Source organism: Rhamphochromis longiceps, linkage group LG16 (assembly GCF_057381845.1).
Source record: "Rhamphochromis longiceps isolate RC_006_pf linkage group LG16, R_longiceps_female_GT1.1, whole genome shotgun sequence".
NCBI lineage: Eukaryota > Metazoa > Chordata > Actinopteri > Cichliformes > Cichlidae > Rhamphochromis > Rhamphochromis longiceps.
In genome coordinates this window covers 38,828,088-38,845,199 of record NC_140572.1, presented here as the reverse complement: position 1 = coordinate 38,845,199, position 17,112 = coordinate 38,828,088, and the positions used below count along the sequence as shown (strand labels likewise).

Sequence of the window (17,112 nt, the reverse complement as noted above, 5' to 3'; positions counted from 1 at the left end):
GACACCTTCGTCTCACCTTTGCGTCTCTGGGCGCCATCCATGGTGGCAAACAGGATGTGGTTGTCGTCGGCCCAGTAGAGCCTCTTGTTGGTGTAATCGATGGTGAGAGCTGTGGGGCTGTAGATCTCTGTGTCAATGATAACCGTCTGCCCTCGGCCGTCCATGCCGATGCGCCCGATGTGAGGAGGATCGCAGCAGTCTACCCAGAAGATGTACCTGGTCAGAAGGAGAGCACGGTTCAAAGAGCTGCTGTCATGAGGCAGCAGCTTCTATTGGCGTGGTAGCGTAGCGCACACGGTGATGAATGACGGCCATAAAAGGGTTTTACAAAGATTCAGATAAAGAATAATCAATAATTACATTCAACGGGAGAACAAAAAAGCGGGTGTGCAAGACACAAATGCATCTTCCAATTTCAACTTAATGTGAGATCATAAAAGAGCCTAACTGAAAACGTGAGAGCGGATCTCTGTGAAGCTGCGACGATCCTTCTAAGCAGGGACGCATTAAAGTGCAGCCACCACATGCTTACCCCGTCTGGGGGTCCAGAGCGAGATCTGTCGGGTTCTTGAGGCCCGAGCTGATCAGCACCGTAGGGTAGAGCCCGTTGGCTTTGGACACTTCCATCGTTTTCTTTTCTGCGTCGCACCAGTACAGATTTTTTCCGATCCAGTCCACGGCTAAGGCACTGGGAACCGCTGTTCTGTGGACTATCTGGGAGCAGAGATTGAGAAGAATTAATTTCGGTGCATAGGTTTGTCTGGCGCATATCTTAGAAGTCATTAACATTTTCTTTCATGGATGAATGTCAAGAAATATATTGGATTTCAGCTGAACTGGCGCGCACTATTGATAGGTCGGTGCTGTCAGATTTAATAGAAATAGAAAGAAGAATTGTGCCACTAAGAAGCCATTTCCTAAATCCCTCACACGCCCTTCCACAATAGGGAGATATTTGCCCTCAGAAAGGCTTCATCCTCCTCTTCTTCAGGACACATTAAACTGTTCTATTGTATTTAACAACTGTACACATCCAGAAGTAAAATTAGTGCTATTGTGGTTAGTAGGACAGATTTGTTTGAGTGTTTGACTGAGAAATGCAGCATCATTAACGGGCAGCAGAATCTGAGTTTAATGAACAAAACAGAAAGTGCATATCTGCAGCTACAGAACACTGATGGGCTTTTAAATGACCTGCACATACATCACTGTATTCATTTCAGAAGGTGATAGAATCTGCAAAATTAGGACATCCAGCAAGTATGATGGCTTTAAAACGTGCTTCCTTTATTATGGCCTTGATGAGTTCACAGCCCGGCTTTGTGTTTGTTCAGAGAACAGTGTACTCGGTGTACTCGGTGTACTCGGTGTACTCGGTGTACCTAACGGTTGCATATTTAATGGGGCTCGGGGTCCTGGTATCACCTGCTCTGCACCACATCACCTCCCATAGACTCTGTGAAACTAGTGCTTCTTAAGAAAGCCACAGTAGTTGATATAAATCTTCACGGTGTGTGAGCTGTGTGAGGAAAATCATGCCTGATGTTAAACTGCGGCATATCTACAGATGTTTTATTGAGTCAGTACTGCAGTGTGTAACAGGGCGCAACACTGTTAAAAGCAGTTCAGCAGTGATGACTTGCTCTACTTATGCTATAGGAGGTGAATGCAGAGAAATGATCCTTCAACTCTATGCAAACCAACAATTAATGTCACAGCTGCACTTTTCTATTTGCCATCAAATGCATGCATGTGTAAGTGCAGCAGCGTGCAGCAGCAGCAGCTCCAAAATCTGAAATGTTCTAATAAAGCAAAGCAATGCAAACATCTCTGAAAAGCAGAGAAAACCACAGAAAAAGCTTCTGCTCAACAGTCTCGCCCTCCTCGTGTGGCCAACCGTTACTATGAGGACTGGATATCAGTGACTCTTTTAATTAACCTGATGTGAGACGCTCCTGTATCTGTGTCTCAGACACTTTGTCCTCTTGCTAAGCGGTGGCAGTGGCTCAAGCTCACAGAGTGAAAGTAATTGAGCTGAATAAGCCTAATGCCCCACACAGTTATTTTAATGAGAAGTGGCACGGGGCGCTCAGCGGGTGTTCTGCTTAAATCCCAGTGTCCATTGTGCGGATTTCAATCTCGTGGCCCGCGCAAAACCTCGGCCATGACACAAAAAACTCCATTGTATCATTACGCCCGCTGCATTCATCTAAAAGCCACTGATGATATTCCCATTATCACTAACATGCATTAATTTCTGTTAAGCAAACAGGTCATCGAGTGCTGACAGAAAAAGAAAAACGCTGCTAAGGATAAAAAATAACCAGCATCATCTTAGCAGTGATAATGAGCCACTTAAGCAACATGCAATGACTCATCTTCCAAATAGAGAAAGGTTGCTGTTGAACTGCAGCTTGATGGCTTAAATGGATCATTGAGAGAGAACTCGGCACAGCAGAAAGAGAGAAAAAGAAGTTAACAAAGGGTTGGAGCAGGTGGAGCAAATGGATGTTTGACAGGGTGCTACGAGGCGCTGCGTGGCACAGTCAGCGCCGGAGGTCCGCGGTACCTTCAGGTCGCTCCCATTCAGGCGCATCCTGTTGATCTTTCGACCACTCGGCCTGGTTGAGTCCACCCAGTAGATAAATTCTTTCTTGTAATCAAAATCCAGATGGATGATGTTGTAGAGGCCCTGAGAATCACACAAAGACAGGAAATGAGGTTTCGTTTACCGAGAACGGCTCAGCTTGAAATGCTCGATTTCTCCAGCATCGATGTGATTTTACTGTGATATCGATTTATGTTCCCATAGGTTCCAGTACTTTCAACCACACAAAGCTTTGGATAAGTGAGTCGAGACCACGTTGCAGTCTATCAAAACAGAAGATGGAAGTGCTCTCCTCCTCTGTCACGCTCACAGGACCCCTCTGTCAGTCACACAGAGCTGCTCGCCAAACAAGTGCCCCCACCCCGCTGTCTCACACTGTGGGTGCTGAGGAAAGATGTCAGACAATCTGACAGGAGAAACGAGACATCTTCATCAGACCATCAACACCCTCACAGACAGGTGCCAAAGCGTCCTGGGGGGACCTTTCTCACTCTAAACACCAGCTATAGAGATGAAGCCTGCACGCCCCTTTATCAGCGCTTCCACCGCCGCTGCATTTTCCCTCCGTTTCCCTGCAGACGCTGCAGAATCCAGCACTCGTAATGGATTCTTCGAACATGAAATAAAACTTTAAAGATGACTCTTTCATTCTGTTCCACGATTGTTGATGAATTTGAGGGAAAGCATAACTGAAAGCGAATGTACAACATGACTGTATAAAACTGCTTAAAACTCGTCTGAGCAAAATTATGTTGCATCAATTTTGCAGCAAATCGAGTATTTTCACAGAGCTCAGAGGTTTAGTGTTAACCACAGACCGTTTGTGAGCTTGAATAGTTTTATGTGTGTTGTGAGAGCAGACTTGCACATAGTTAAACATGTATGGATTATATAATGTCCGATTCTGAATACTGTTTGGTAAATAAGGGGATTTGATATAATGGGGAAATAATCCTGCTGCTTTTCCAGCATAAACATTGTGTAGACACGGAGACATTCATGAAAACTTTTCTTATTTCAGATATATTTAGATTTTCAAAATAAAAATGAGTCTGATTACTTATGAGATAATGCTTCTGGGGTTATTATTAGTCAGTCCAACACAAATGAACATGATGCCACAGGCGAAGCAAAACTAAACACACTGAACATGGAACGACAAGACTTTCAAAATAAAACAGGAAACATGGAGAGACGTAAACTGGGACATGCAAGCTTGACACAAGAGACAGAGAGAGGATGAGGGACACAGAGAAGAGAGACACAAGGGGAACCTACAAAGACAAGGAGACATAGGAGACAGAAACTAGACGAACACTAAACCCAGACCAGGCCCCCTGACTCTCTCTCTGCAGACGTATCTCCTCTGCCAACGACAAAAACTGGTAAATATCTAACTGTAAATATAACAATTTAGTGTTGTTTTACTTCTGCTGTTTAGATTTTAACTCAGGCTCGATGTAGCCTCTTGAATTTTTCTGACAGAGAACAGTGACTCAACCTGAATTAAGCAGGCCTGCCAATAATCCTCCGGGTTGTTCAAATATTGAATAAAGCAGAGCTCCTGTAACCACACAGTGCAAAGAGGGGCAGACCTGTGACAAAAGCCGGCATCTTTCATAGTACAAGAGAGGAACGAACACAATTGCACTATATTAATTAGATTATTCTCTATGCAACACAGTACTATAACATTTATTATACTGTACTATTAATATGATTTATTTCACTATACATGTACAATAACAGGAAATGTTTCTCTGTATTTACATTTAATTATGTTGTTTAGATGTTTTACAAATGATCAGATTTTACACAACACGGATGTAAAAAAACAACATTTTTATAAAATCCGGGTACGTGAGGGTGTGGTGAAGTGAAATCAGGTCAGCTGCCGATAACAGGCTGTGATTAAAGTGAGCCGTGGCTAATGAGAACAGCAGTGCAATCAGCAGAATACAGCGAGTCAAGAGGTTAATATGAGCGTGACAGCAGACCCTCGGACGGCTGTCAGGTGATTTACAGTGAATCACAGTTAAACATTTGTGATGCTCAACAGTCAGATTTAAGCTTCGCCCGAAGCAGCAGAGATGAGACCTCAGCATGACTGAAATAGTGTTTCCTCCGGTCCCCTGGGCGATTTCTCTCATCGCCAATCAGAACTACCAACTGTCCTCTGCCTTTATGGGAGGTTGGAAGGTCAAGGTGGACACCAAATACCGAGAAAATAAGTTAGAGAGGTTTGTGCATCATGTGTAGGTTTGATGCTAAAGGTCAGAGAATAAAGTTTCACCTGTGCACAAACTCAATCTGGTTCAACCAGGTGACACAAAAGTGTTCAGAATAAATCATCAAACTGTGTTAACGCACATATTAGATCATTAAACGTTACCATCTTAGTGTCATTGCAGCTGTAGAACATTACACAGCAGCAGACAGTTTCAATCTTATTATGTAAAATAATGCACGATGGGGCAACAGCGTTACAGGGTCATTAGGGTGCAACCCCTGGACAGCACAGACTGATTAAAGGCAAACAAAGCACCAAAAATTATTTCTATTGTGTTACTATGGACTTCTCTCTGTAAAGGTATCAGTCCAACAGGGTTAGCGGACATTCAAGCACAAAAAAGAACAGGATGATTATCTGTAGCCTGCCTCTAATATCTAATGATCCTCTATCCAAGAGTAACATGCACGTATCACTTACCTGTTTCAGGATGGTGTAATTTGAGCCATCCACACTCAATTTGCGGATCTCGTGGTGGTCTGCCATAATGAGAAAGGGCTCTTCAGCTAAAATGAGGAACATGCATCGTTAGAGGGCTTCTGCACGCTGAGCAAACCTGAGAAACTTAAAAAAATCTGACTTACCTGACAGAGCCTTGCACGTGTTAGGATTACGCTCCAAGGCTTCGTAGCCATCCACACACAGGCATTTGTAGGAGCCGTACGTGTTTATGCAGCGCTGGCTGCAAGGAAGCGTCGTGGAGCACTCGTCAACATCCACACAAGTCCTGCCATCGTCCTTCAGATAGAAACCAGGCCAGCATTTACACTGATCACAAAAGCAGAAACAAAGAGTTTTGATCATGAGCGCAGGAAACAAAAAGCCTCAGTCGAGCTGTCGCGACGCTTCCTCTGCTGCAGTCAGACAAATTATTAACATGTTAACTTGTGTCAGAGAGACAGCTTTGTTATTAAAGCAACATCAAAGCAATTTTAGAGCAGCTGGCAGTAACAAACCATGTATCTCTGGGCCTCAGTGTAATGCAGGTCAGCAAAAAGCACCCAAACCAAGCACCAAACAGAAGTTGGCATCTAAGCCATGATTTAGACGTACTGTTCCTCAGCTTAAAAACTGCACTCCAGTGACCGAGGACCCCACAAAATAACTGAAAGTGCTTGAATCAGCTGCTCTGGAGCCGCTGCAAATCCCTTTCTTATCCAAAGTTATAACCTTGAGGGCCTTTCTGCTGATCTTCCTGTTCAGGCCACAAATGGATGAGCTAAGGGTCCGCATCGACGTGCAGCTCTGCCCCTGCTGCGATCAGGAGATGCTTCCTGTGCTTCCAGCCTCTTTGTAAACCACCATCACGAGGAAGAGCAGGAGAAGAAAATTCAGAGAGGAAGCGATAAAACCGCCGCAGAACGACAACGGGCAAAGGCACCAAAACACTCCGGGGGTGTGGCCTTGAACTTTGACCCCCGCACCATTGCCAGGTACCGTAGAACCGCAGAGTGCAGTGAGGGAGCAGGTGTTGGCAAATCATTAAGCTCACCTTACAGTTTTCAAGGTTATTCAAAAAGTGAGAGGCAGCGTGTGCTGTATATACTCCCACCCATCTTTATCTGTGTAATGAAGTGCAAAGTTAGCCTTGATTTATTATCGGCCATTAATCATTCAGGTCCACCACTGCTAATATCAGCTCCATATTTCACCTGCTGCTGAATTGGAATTTATGCAAGTGCTTAAAATGTAGGTCACAGTGTTTGGCACCTTATAGCGTGACTCATGGTTCCAGATGCAGATGAAACCCTGAGACTAATTTTTAGGCTGCTTTGCATGAATTGCAAACTGATTTTGGTTTGCTGGTCTTTATCATCGGTGATGCCCACTGGACACTTACCTTATAGCCTACAGGAAGGTCCTGGCAGTCCTGCGTACACCCGCTGACTCTGCGGTTCAAGCATTCGTTCACATTGCAGTTCCTCTCGTCCGATCGGTCCCCGCAGTCGTCTTTGCCATCGCAAAGGTTCCCCTGAGAAATGCAGCGTCCGTTGGAACACATGAAGAAGGAGCCATTGCACAAGCTTCCTGAAAAGAGCAAGACATGGGTGTGAAGGCAGAGCGCCCTGCAATTCCTCCGTGAAGGCGAGGAATGACTTGAACCTGGGATCCTGGGAGATTAATCCCTTTAAGTAAATCTCTCCGGGATGCAGCGCCGTTTTTGTTTGCAGCATATATACGCACCAGCTTCCTGGGTGATTGGTGCTGCTGATGGCACTGACGAGAGTCCAGCTGAGAGCCAAACAGCAGTCTTACCTGCAGCCAGACATTTAAGGTTCAGAGGCAGTTCGTCAGAGTGGTCGGGACAGTCCGCGTAGCCATCGCACTCCCACTGAGAGCTGAGAAGACAGCGCCCGTCCCCACAGCGAAATTCCTCTGACCCACAGGAACGATAGACTGAAGAAAGAGAAAGACAGCCGCTCTCTTACTGCAGGTGGCAGCGACATCGTTTCAGATTAGGGCGCATCTTTAGCTGAATCCAAATCAGTTCTGTCAAATCAAGCTGCAAAAGCGAGATTTCCACGACTATGGTTCATAATGTCATTAGCATGGTGATCTGGAGGCGTAATGGCATTCAGCTGCGTTGGCCAACATCTCTACACTAAATGCACACGTTTCATCAGCCGGTAATCATAAACCACGGCTGCCACAGAGAACCCCCCCTCTGCGAGACAAACAGTCAAAGCTGCAGCGAAGCTAATAAACACAGAACGTCGTGCACGTGTTTGAAAGCAGCCCAACATACAAGGACAGGATGTGATTCACAGGCCGACGCTGACTTTCTGCTCGCTGCCTTTGGGCCTTTTTTAAACTTCCTGCTACTTTACATTAATAAGACGGTCACTCAGACGCCTTGCTGAAATACAGTAAGTGGTTTGGTGATGATAAACAGTGCAGTGTAGTTACAAGTATCACATCAACACAACTGCTGCATTACAAAAGAATCAATTCAGTTTTATTTACGTAGCACCAAACGACACCAAGTGTAGGTTTCCTGCGAATGGAGCCGTAGCTTAAATAGACAACAGTCCTCGATGTAGTTTCTTTAAAGTCCAAACAGGTCCACAGCAACAGAACTCCAAATTATGCAAACGTAAAGCTCAATTCAAAATGGATGAAGAGAGATTTCGAGGTCAAAAAACTACGTGGCTCCACTGTCCCCCAACTTCCTGTTTCTGCCGCACTATCAAAATAAAAGCATGCATTTCAAATTAAACTGCATGTAGGCTCCTACACCAAGAGTCGCCTCAAGTTGCTTCATCCTGGAAAGACCCTGCTGTAATCTTACAGAGTCTGAGCTGGCCCCGCCCCTTCCTGAGCCTGAGGAGTTTTTCCTTCCCACTGTCGCCAAAGTGCTGCTCATAGGGGGTCATTTGATTGTTGGGTTTTTCTCTGTATGTGTTATTGTAGGGTCGACCTTAGAATATAAAGCACCTTGAGGCGACTGTTGTTGTGATTTGATGCTGTATAAATGAAACTATTAATATTTATTCTTTTACATTATTCATATAACACATTTAATGTATAAAATACTGTTATGGAACTTGCCTGGTGCAGCTTTCAGCACGAGCACCGTGATAGTGAATATAAGAAAAATGAAAAACAAGATAAATCTACTTGCCACATTCCACCGACTCATCAGATCCGTCTCCACAGTCGTTATCGTGGTCACAGACGAATCGCTGGGGGATGCACGCTTTGTTGCGGCAGCGAAACGAGCTGTCATCGCATGTGTTGTTGGGTGCTGATGCATTAAAAGAAATTAGTTAAATTGCAAATCTGTGGATAAACACTGTAAAACCAAACATGCAGCACTCTGAGCAGATGACATCACGTCTGGGGCTAATCAAACGTCTGAATGCAGATAAAACAGGCTGAAACTGAACAATCCTAATCTATTAACCACTGCTTCACATGTTTGCTCTGAACATAAATGTTACGCAGAGATTAGCAGTGGGCGTTTGGTTGGTGGGTTCTTTAATTTGCTGTGGGACAAAATAAGTTGCAACAAAATGACAGCGTGCAAACACGCGTCGACTTGAAGCTTCGTTCTTTGAAAGAATTAGTTCTGAAGAATTTACCACAGCCAGCAGCGGAAAGTTCGTCACTCCCATCAGGACAGTCTCTCTCCCCGTCACACAGCCAGCGTTTTGGAACACAGGCATAAGACCCGGGGCAGCTGAACAGCCCCGGAGCACACGTCACCGTGCCTGAGAGCAAAACACAGACGCACTTTCAAAAGAGTGCATCCAATCAGAAGCGGACGTCTTAGGTTTAGTTTGGATGTTACCTTGGAAACGCTTTCAACTGATACTCAGTTCTGACCCCAGTAAACTCGACCCATCGCTGTGCAGAAACAACATCCTGACTGTGCTTTGGTGCATAAATGATGCACGTCAGCAATGAGACAAAGGTAAATACAGTCGTTCAATTAGCCGCGTACAGCTGAATGCAGATCTTGCTTTGGACAGTAATTGTAAGTGAGGAGCCTGTGGACCGTTTCTTCCTTGACACTCCATTACAACCAAATTATACAACCGGTGCTCACAGCAATTCCTGTCTCTTTATTGCGGTAGTATTCGTTTCATTTTATTGTAAAATTCATTACATACACATCTCATTTGCCCATTGAAATAGTTATGTCTCCGGGGCCTCAGTGATGAAAAATCTATTTGCCTCAGTGCTCGCTCGAATTATCAGAAACGCCCGCAGTCTCATTTGTTGCCTCATTAAGATAGTTTCATTCTCTACATTCATTTCCAGCTCGGCTACAGGACCACGTGAAGCCACGGCGCTGTAATGCGATCCGGCGAATGTGACCTTTTATAGCAACATCAGACTTTGCACGACAGCTGAAAGGGCACTAACCACAGATCTGCACGCTCTCATCCAGGCCGTCCTCACAGTCGTTCTCGCCGTCGCACAGCCACTGCTTGGCAATGCACTTGTTCTTGGAGCAGGCGAACTGGTTCCACAAGCAGGATGAGTCTGCAGAGGGCAGTGGACGAGGAATTTCAGTGCCATAAATCACACAAAGTGAGGAGGAAACAACAACAAATGTGCCATAGTCTACAGAGGGAGCAGAGCATTTTAATCAAAACTCAGAAAGTGGGCTGACTCCTACTTGCCCCTTGGCTTGCTTGTTTTTCTCTTTAGCTTTTCAGCTCAGCAGCACACATACGTGCACATAGCTGCCACACCGCCCTTTGCAAACAGCACTTTTCCCAAAGGAATGATGGATTGTAGTTACAAGGCAATAAAATCACTTGAATATTAATTCAAATCATTTTTGCTCTTCGTGAAACGATACTGGAGTGGGACCGGAAACCAAGGATGCATTCTGCTGATTACCGTGTGCAGAAGGAAGAATTTGTGTCACTGAGGCACCTCGTTTCCCCGGCGAGATGTTCTGTGGTCTCATTCTCTCTGATGTCAGGCCCAGCAAAGTCTGCCAGAGCTTTGATAAGATACTGGGAGGAGGATACGGGATGCGCACACCAGGTCAGACCGCAGCACGAGCAAATATGGATACGACTGAGGGTGGGGGGTGTCTCTTCCTTTCTGTCAGACTTTGCACTAACTTTATGTGTTCTGATACCACGATGGAAGATAAGGACGAGATAAACATTAAACAGCTAAATCTGGAAACCACGATTATCCAGACTTTCCGTGTGCGATACCAAATTTGCACTTCAAATGCAAACAGCTGCTTCCTGTGTATGACAGAACAGCAGGTCTACAGCATGATAATCGTATCAAAGAAAGTCTTTCATGTCTCATTCTCAATAGTGTTTTGCACAGTGGAAAAGTGCACTGTGAATCGTGACGAGACAAACGAGTGTTTGGTCTAATCAGCCGTGGAATTTCACATTTCTGAAACGTAATAACGTTTTCCTCAAAGCACATTCCCGGTGCAGTTAGATTATCAGTGGATGGGGCTTTTTATATGATAATTAACTCAGAGGGATGGGAATATTGTCTATTTGTCCGGGAAAAGCTATTCAGAACTTCTCAAAGAATTCTGGCGTAATTCATATCAGCTCTGACAGAAGCACATTCGAAGCACGGGGACGTTATCGTTTCACACAAAACCACATTTCCAGTTAAAGGAATGGAAATGGTGTTGTGTGTTATGCATCTGCTACAACGTTCGCAGGCAATTTACAAAATAAATCTGATAACTCGGAAATGCATTAAACTTGAAAATTGCACTGAACTCCCTCTTCTATTGTTTGTGGCTGAAGTCCTCGGTAATTACACAGGAAGAAAGGCCACATTTGTGTTATCGCAGAGAAATGCTTTCAAAGACATGCACTTAAGTCCTTTGCTCGCATTTTATTTGTGTTTGTCTTAATTATGTAAGCTGCTGCCGAGCTGCTCGTTTAAAAATAAATCGCTGAGGCTGTACTCTGAATGACACGTGGATGCTAAATGCTAACTGTGTAGCTACTTTTGGCATCATGATCTCAGTTTAGCATGTCAGCATGCTAACATGAAGCTGTTTGGTTCTGCAAAGGTCATGTGTCACAGGAAGTAGAAGTTTGACAGTTCCTGAAATATTCATCAGTGACCTGTTTGTGGAGTGATTACAAAGATCAAGGAATCATAGAAGTCACAGGATGCCTTTCATCAGTCGCAGAAACAGCTGAATTAGATGCTAATGTTCAACGATGTGATGCTGATGCTCTGATGTGCAGAGCTGGAGTAACTGCAGAGGATGCAGCTGATCAGCTGCTGAAGCTAGGACAGGAAGAGAGGTGACGATGAGCAGAGGTGGCTTCATGCTGAGAAAGAGCTCCTCAGATGTGAGGTTTGATTTGAGCGTGCTGATGGAGACGTTTAGAGGAGGTCAGAGCTTCATTCTGTCTCTCAGAGAAAGCAGATGATTGGCTGAGGTGTGCAGTAGGAGCAGAGGTGGGTAGAATAAGAAAGTAGAATTTTCTGTACTTTCCTGGAGTATTTTTAAACACTAGTATCTGTACTTCAGACAGGCTGTACTTTTGCCACCTTTGAGTAGGCGCGACAGGTGGGTACAAGGTGGGGGTGGGATACAGGATGACTGCCTTCTTGTTTGCAGTGATGACAGAGAAGCGGAGTCTCTCGTGTTTACAGGTGACACTGTGATTTTTAGAGCAGGTGGAGGAATCCCTGCAGAGGGTAGCAATGAAAGCCAGTAGAAACAAAACAGAGTACTCGTGTGGACGAGGGGAGACGGGAGGAGAACATGTAAGGAGCCTGGAGGTGGGCGTCACAACTGGAGGGGATCAGGCGCGACACGAGCAGAGATGAGGGAGAGAGGATGAAGATGGAGCTGCCAAGCAAGAGGAAACGAGGAGGTTTGTGGAGATGCAGATGGTTGGTGCGACAGAGGAGGATGCTGGGAGGAGAAGTAGCTGACGCGGACCTGTGAGTGTGAAAGTGCTCGTTTACCTCACAGAGAAGGCAGAGCTGAGCACAGCCGACTGCTTAGCGACTCCGCCCACAGGCCACGCAGCCTGAGACAATGCAATGAACTGACAGCGCCAATCAAGTCAGCAACGGTTTCCACCCTGCGTGTGTGTGCGCATAACTTCATCAGGTCCAATTACCTACGACGCCGCGAACCACCACCCGCATTAAAGCACCCGGCTCGTTTTTCCCTGACGCCAGAAGCACTGACATGTGAACGGACGTGTGTACAAGCTTCTCATTTTGTGGGCAAATTACGTTAATCCATACCACGACTTAACTACGGTCCTCCTGTTTAATTGGAGAGATCTCGAGTTTGCATTAAGTTCTGAACACATTAGCATGCACGAAAGCAGAAGAATAAACGCTCTCGCAGCCTCTGGTGAGGGAAGCAGAGGAGTGGCATTGTATTGTGTAATCCTTTCATATGTCACCGCTTTCCAGTGAACCCATATTTCCATCTTCAGTGTAACCGCTTCAGTGAGTGATGGCTCATTAATTAATTGTTACACTGGAGGGGCTGTATATTATAATTCAAAGAGAGCAGGGGAAAATGGTGCGTCTACCACCGCCTCGCTCTGAATTCAGGGTCAGAATTAGACTTTCAAACAAGCAGCAACACCCACTTGAGAAATCTCAAACGCACAATCAGGCTAAGCAAAACAAAGTGAGAAGGAAGTGCCTCATGGCGCGATAAACAATCATCTCGTCTTTCTGCCTCCTATTTATATATTTAACGTGATATTTGTTGCAGGCCTGGATCTATTTAAATGACAAAAACATTACAGCAAACAGCTTCTAGTTAATAGAAAATAAATATCCTTGCAAGCGCTGACAGCATTGTGTGCGGGAATAAAATACCTCATCTGTTATTTCAGTTTATTCTGGGGAAGCTCTTCTGAGAGGGCGAAGATTTGTTGGCCTACCGCATTGGAATTCATCTGCTCCGTCTTCACAGTCCTTTTGGCCGTCGCACAGCCACACGCTGGAAATGCAGTTCCCGCTTGGACACGCAAAGTGTCCCTCCTCACACTTCTGCCCATGGGAAACTGGCACAAGCAACAAAACCAAGTCAGTGCGCTGGGCTTTAGCAGCGATTGAGATCATTATCTTTCCTAAGCTCTCTCTGGAGCTCTCATTCCTCTGTCATAATCGTCTCTGAAAACGAGATCTGTCTTAAGTCTTTTCTAATTGATGCCGGCTTCCTCGATCTGCCTGCGAACGAAGAGGCAAAATGTGTGTCTTTGTGCGTGCCTGCGCTCACCCTGGCAGTTGGTCTCGTCAGCGTAGTCGCCGCAATCATTGGCGCCATCGCAGATCCACGAGGCGTGGATGCACAGCGAGGTGGAGTTGCAGCTGATGAAATCTTTTTCTTTCACTCCCAGCTTGTAAAAGTGAGAGCAGTCGGTGTGGTCTGAATACAAAACACAGAAGCACAACTCGTCACAATGCCACTGCTGTGTGTGTCTGTGTGTGCTTTAACTGCGATGGAGGACTTACTGCAGTTTTTCTCGTCCGAGGCGTCGGCGCAGTCAATGACCTGGTTGCACCACGCTGAGCTGGGCACACAGCTCCCGTCTTTACACGACGACTCTGATGAGCCGCACGTGACATCTACGGTAGAAGATCAGCATTTCAAAGAGAGACGGGAACAAAAGCAGCACTCGTGCAGCTCGGAGCAATACTTGGACTCATCTGTGCAGGTGGAGTGCTAACAGCTACCTGAATGCCATGACCTTGTGTGCGCTTCAGTTTTCTTCCCATGTCCATTTCATTTTTCTGCATCATCAATCTGCCATTTTCTGCTATTTTGATTATGTAAAAAAGTGTCATGAAAAGAAAACGCTGATGAAGGTACAACATGTAGTCAGGTAAACTCAGCTCTGTTATAAAGCTGCTACTGTCTGCTCAGGCAGCTTGATATAAACACCTCAGTATGTTTCTGCCTTTAAACTAAATACTCACATTAAATAAAATCACTGCGCTCTGTTGGAATAAAGAAAACACCGTACAGGCTCCCAGAATCAACTTTTGGGGTAAGATTCTTTGAATTTTTGCACTCGCTATGATCTCGTGGCTCATTGGAGAGCAAAGGCTCAGCACAGCATGGGGTCCAGCGTGAAACACTGACAGAAGCAGTAGTGTAACTGGGTTCTGCCTTCACGGATGGATAGGAGGATGGATGGCCCAGCAGATCACAGGGCTGTAACTTACTGCTACACAATGCTTCGTCGGAGTTATCCCCGCAGTCATCGATCCCGTCGCAGAAGCGGTTGGTGGCCACGCACCGCTGGTTGTAGCAGGGCCGAAAACCCTTCCGGCAGCTCCGGTTGTCTAAACAAATAGAATTGCATGTATGTGTTAAACTCCAGTATGGTGACATTTAGCTCTTATAAGAACTCCAGACCAAGCTAACGTGCTTTTTGAGGCTCTTACCACAGTACTGCATCTTCTCATCTGATTTATCTTTGCAGTGGGCAATTCCATCACAGGTCAGCTGGAAGTCGATGCATTCTCCATTCCCACACTCATACTCAGTGTAGATGTTGCAGGAGGAATTCTCTGCTGCAAAGGAAGAGTGTGGAAATATTATTGCACAACTGTGTTCCAGCATGGAGCGACATTTACATTCGGTCAGTATGAAAACGCTGCGTTCAATAACACACTTTCAGTCGGCCGGCTGCGAATTGTGGAGAATATCATGATGCTGCACTGATGGTCGATTTGGTGTACAGCGCCATAACATGAAATGCCAACATTTGTCGTGATTTTCTCCAGGCATGAATTAAAATTCCAGCAACTTTCACAGACTTTGATCAGCCGTCCTCTGAACTGCTACTTGCAGCTTTGCAAGTCAAAAATGCCAAACTTCCTCCTAATGAGTCAGACTGGAGTGTGGGTAAGAAGCCACATCGTCTGCCATGACATCCAAGCGATCGTCCAGCTCCGAGTCACTTGCCACGTTCAAGCTGGCCAAACTTTCCTCGTTTGAACAGCTCCACCCACCATATGGTCTACCATCACTGCATTTCATATTCAAGCAGCAATGTCACATTAGACGCAAACGCTGCTGCCATGTTGCCTCGTGACTCGACGTTATACGTGGAAAACAACCTGCTCCTCTCGACTTTTCTGATACTCAAATATTGTGCACGGCAACATGCAGTAGCTCATGCTGAACCTCTGCACGTGCTGTAAAAGCACAGCTGTTTGATTGTGTGTAGTTATGTAGCGAGGACGGAGTTCAAAAATGTCAGTTTATGTAAAGAGACGGGCAGAGGCCGGGTTACACCGAGCTCGTAAATGTAGGCAAAGTAATCCTGATGACTTACACACACATCTGTTGTCGTCTAAAAGCACACGCTCTCCACGGCAAGTGCAATTGACCCTCCCGTACGGGGTCAGCAGGCAAAGGTCGCCGCAGCCTCCGTTCATGTGTCTGCATGGGGACAGCTGACCTTCAATAAGAATCAAACAGAAGCAAGTCCGGCTTTTAAAGCAGTCACAGTGATGTTGTTTTAAAACACAATCCTAAAGTCGAGTGGCTTACCTTCAGCAGACTTCGCACTGACATCAGCAACAACATGACTTATTTCAAAACGGCTTCCAGAGCAGCTTCTTTCCCCTGTACTGTCTGAAGGTCTCTATCAATATCTATACCAGATGTTATCATCATGTTGCTTAGCAGCTGCCTAACAATATGGCTGACAGCATTTATGCAGCATTTCAGAATTACCCACAACATCTTATAAAGGCATGCATTTTTTATCTAATGACAACATCTATGTTATATCAGAAAACTTCAACTTTGGATGACTTTGCATATTATGACACATCATCTGGTTGCTTGGCAACTACCTAGCAATGGGATGAAAGCACCTTTTTGCCAATTATTTGGTATCTAATTTATATAAACAAAAAGTTCATTATTCATGACATATTATAACATCCTTGTGTTGAGCAGCAACCACATAGTGATGCTAGGTTGCTAATATTTATAGATTTTTTTCGCATATATACACATACAGCTTAAAACATACTTAAAAAAGGAACAACCTGCCTGATGCTGTAGCATGCAGCAGGAATTACAACGTGTTGTTCGCAGGATTTTGTCCAAAATAAGTCAAGAATGAAAATGTTACTTTGTGAGTCCGAGGTCCTGGCACTGAATATTCCAGAGTTAAGTGTAATTATAACTAAGTGGAAGCGATTGGGAACAACAGCAGCTTAGACTGGCCTGCACAGAGTCCTGACCTCAACCTGACAGGACGTCAGACGTGGCCTTCTCGTCCGACATCAGGGTCTGAGATCACAAATGTGCTTCTTAATTGTTAAAGAATTCCCATAAACACTCCTAAACCTTATGGAAAGCTTTCCCAGAAGAACTGAAAAACTCTTATAGCTGCAAAGGTTCATAATAAATCATATTAAACTGTGTGGATTAAGGATGGCGTGTCGAGCTCGTGTGACGGCAGACGAGCCGTTACTTCTGTCAGTACAGTGTGTGCGCGTGACTGGACATCATCCTGCTGTGAGTACGTCAATATTTAAAGTTGACAACACTCATCTGTTGTGTAACTTAGCTAAATATGTAATTATTTATAAAGAGGATATATGGTTATGATAAATGTAAAGACAAAAAAGTATAAAGTGAGTTTTAAATTCCTTAAATTTCAACCTAAATCTGCAAGTCCAGCCAATGGGGCGCACTCACACCCACATCCCTCTGCCCTACTTGGAAATTAAACTTTTTATGACACTTAAG

General features: G+C 45.1%; 1 protein-coding gene across 3 annotated transcripts in view; it reads right to left on the bottom strand.

Moving 5' to 3' along the window:
* The window catches only part of lrp1bb (low density lipoprotein receptor-related protein 1Bb), a 296,012-nt gene that overhangs the window by 49,910 nt on the left and 228,990 nt on the right, over positions 1–17,112 (bottom strand). For all 3 annotated transcript variants that reach the window (XM_085384593.1, XM_085384594.1, XM_085384595.1), the window contains 16 exons: positions 15,680–15,805; positions 14,784–14,912; positions 14,562–14,681; positions 13,848–13,961; positions 13,612–13,761; positions 13,274–13,396; positions 9,768–9,887; positions 8,981–9,109; positions 8,521–8,643; positions 7,155–7,295; positions 6,739–6,926; positions 5,483–5,666; positions 5,319–5,404; positions 2,570–2,692; positions 533–714; positions 17–216 (listed from right to left, as the gene is read on the bottom strand). In XM_085384593.1, coding sequence (XP_085240719.1) covers positions 17–216; positions 533–714; positions 2,570–2,692; positions 5,319–5,404; positions 5,483–5,666; positions 6,739–6,926; positions 7,155–7,295; positions 8,521–8,643; positions 8,981–9,109; positions 9,768–9,887; positions 13,274–13,396; positions 13,612–13,761; positions 13,848–13,961; positions 14,562–14,681; positions 14,784–14,912; positions 15,680–15,805 — 2,238 coding nt within the window. The remainder of the gene's footprint in view (positions 1–16; positions 217–532; positions 715–2,569; positions 2,693–5,318; positions 5,405–5,482; positions 5,667–6,738; positions 6,927–7,154; positions 7,296–8,520; positions 8,644–8,980; positions 9,110–9,767; positions 9,888–13,273; positions 13,397–13,611; positions 13,762–13,847; positions 13,962–14,561; positions 14,682–14,783; positions 14,913–15,679; positions 15,806–17,112) is intronic.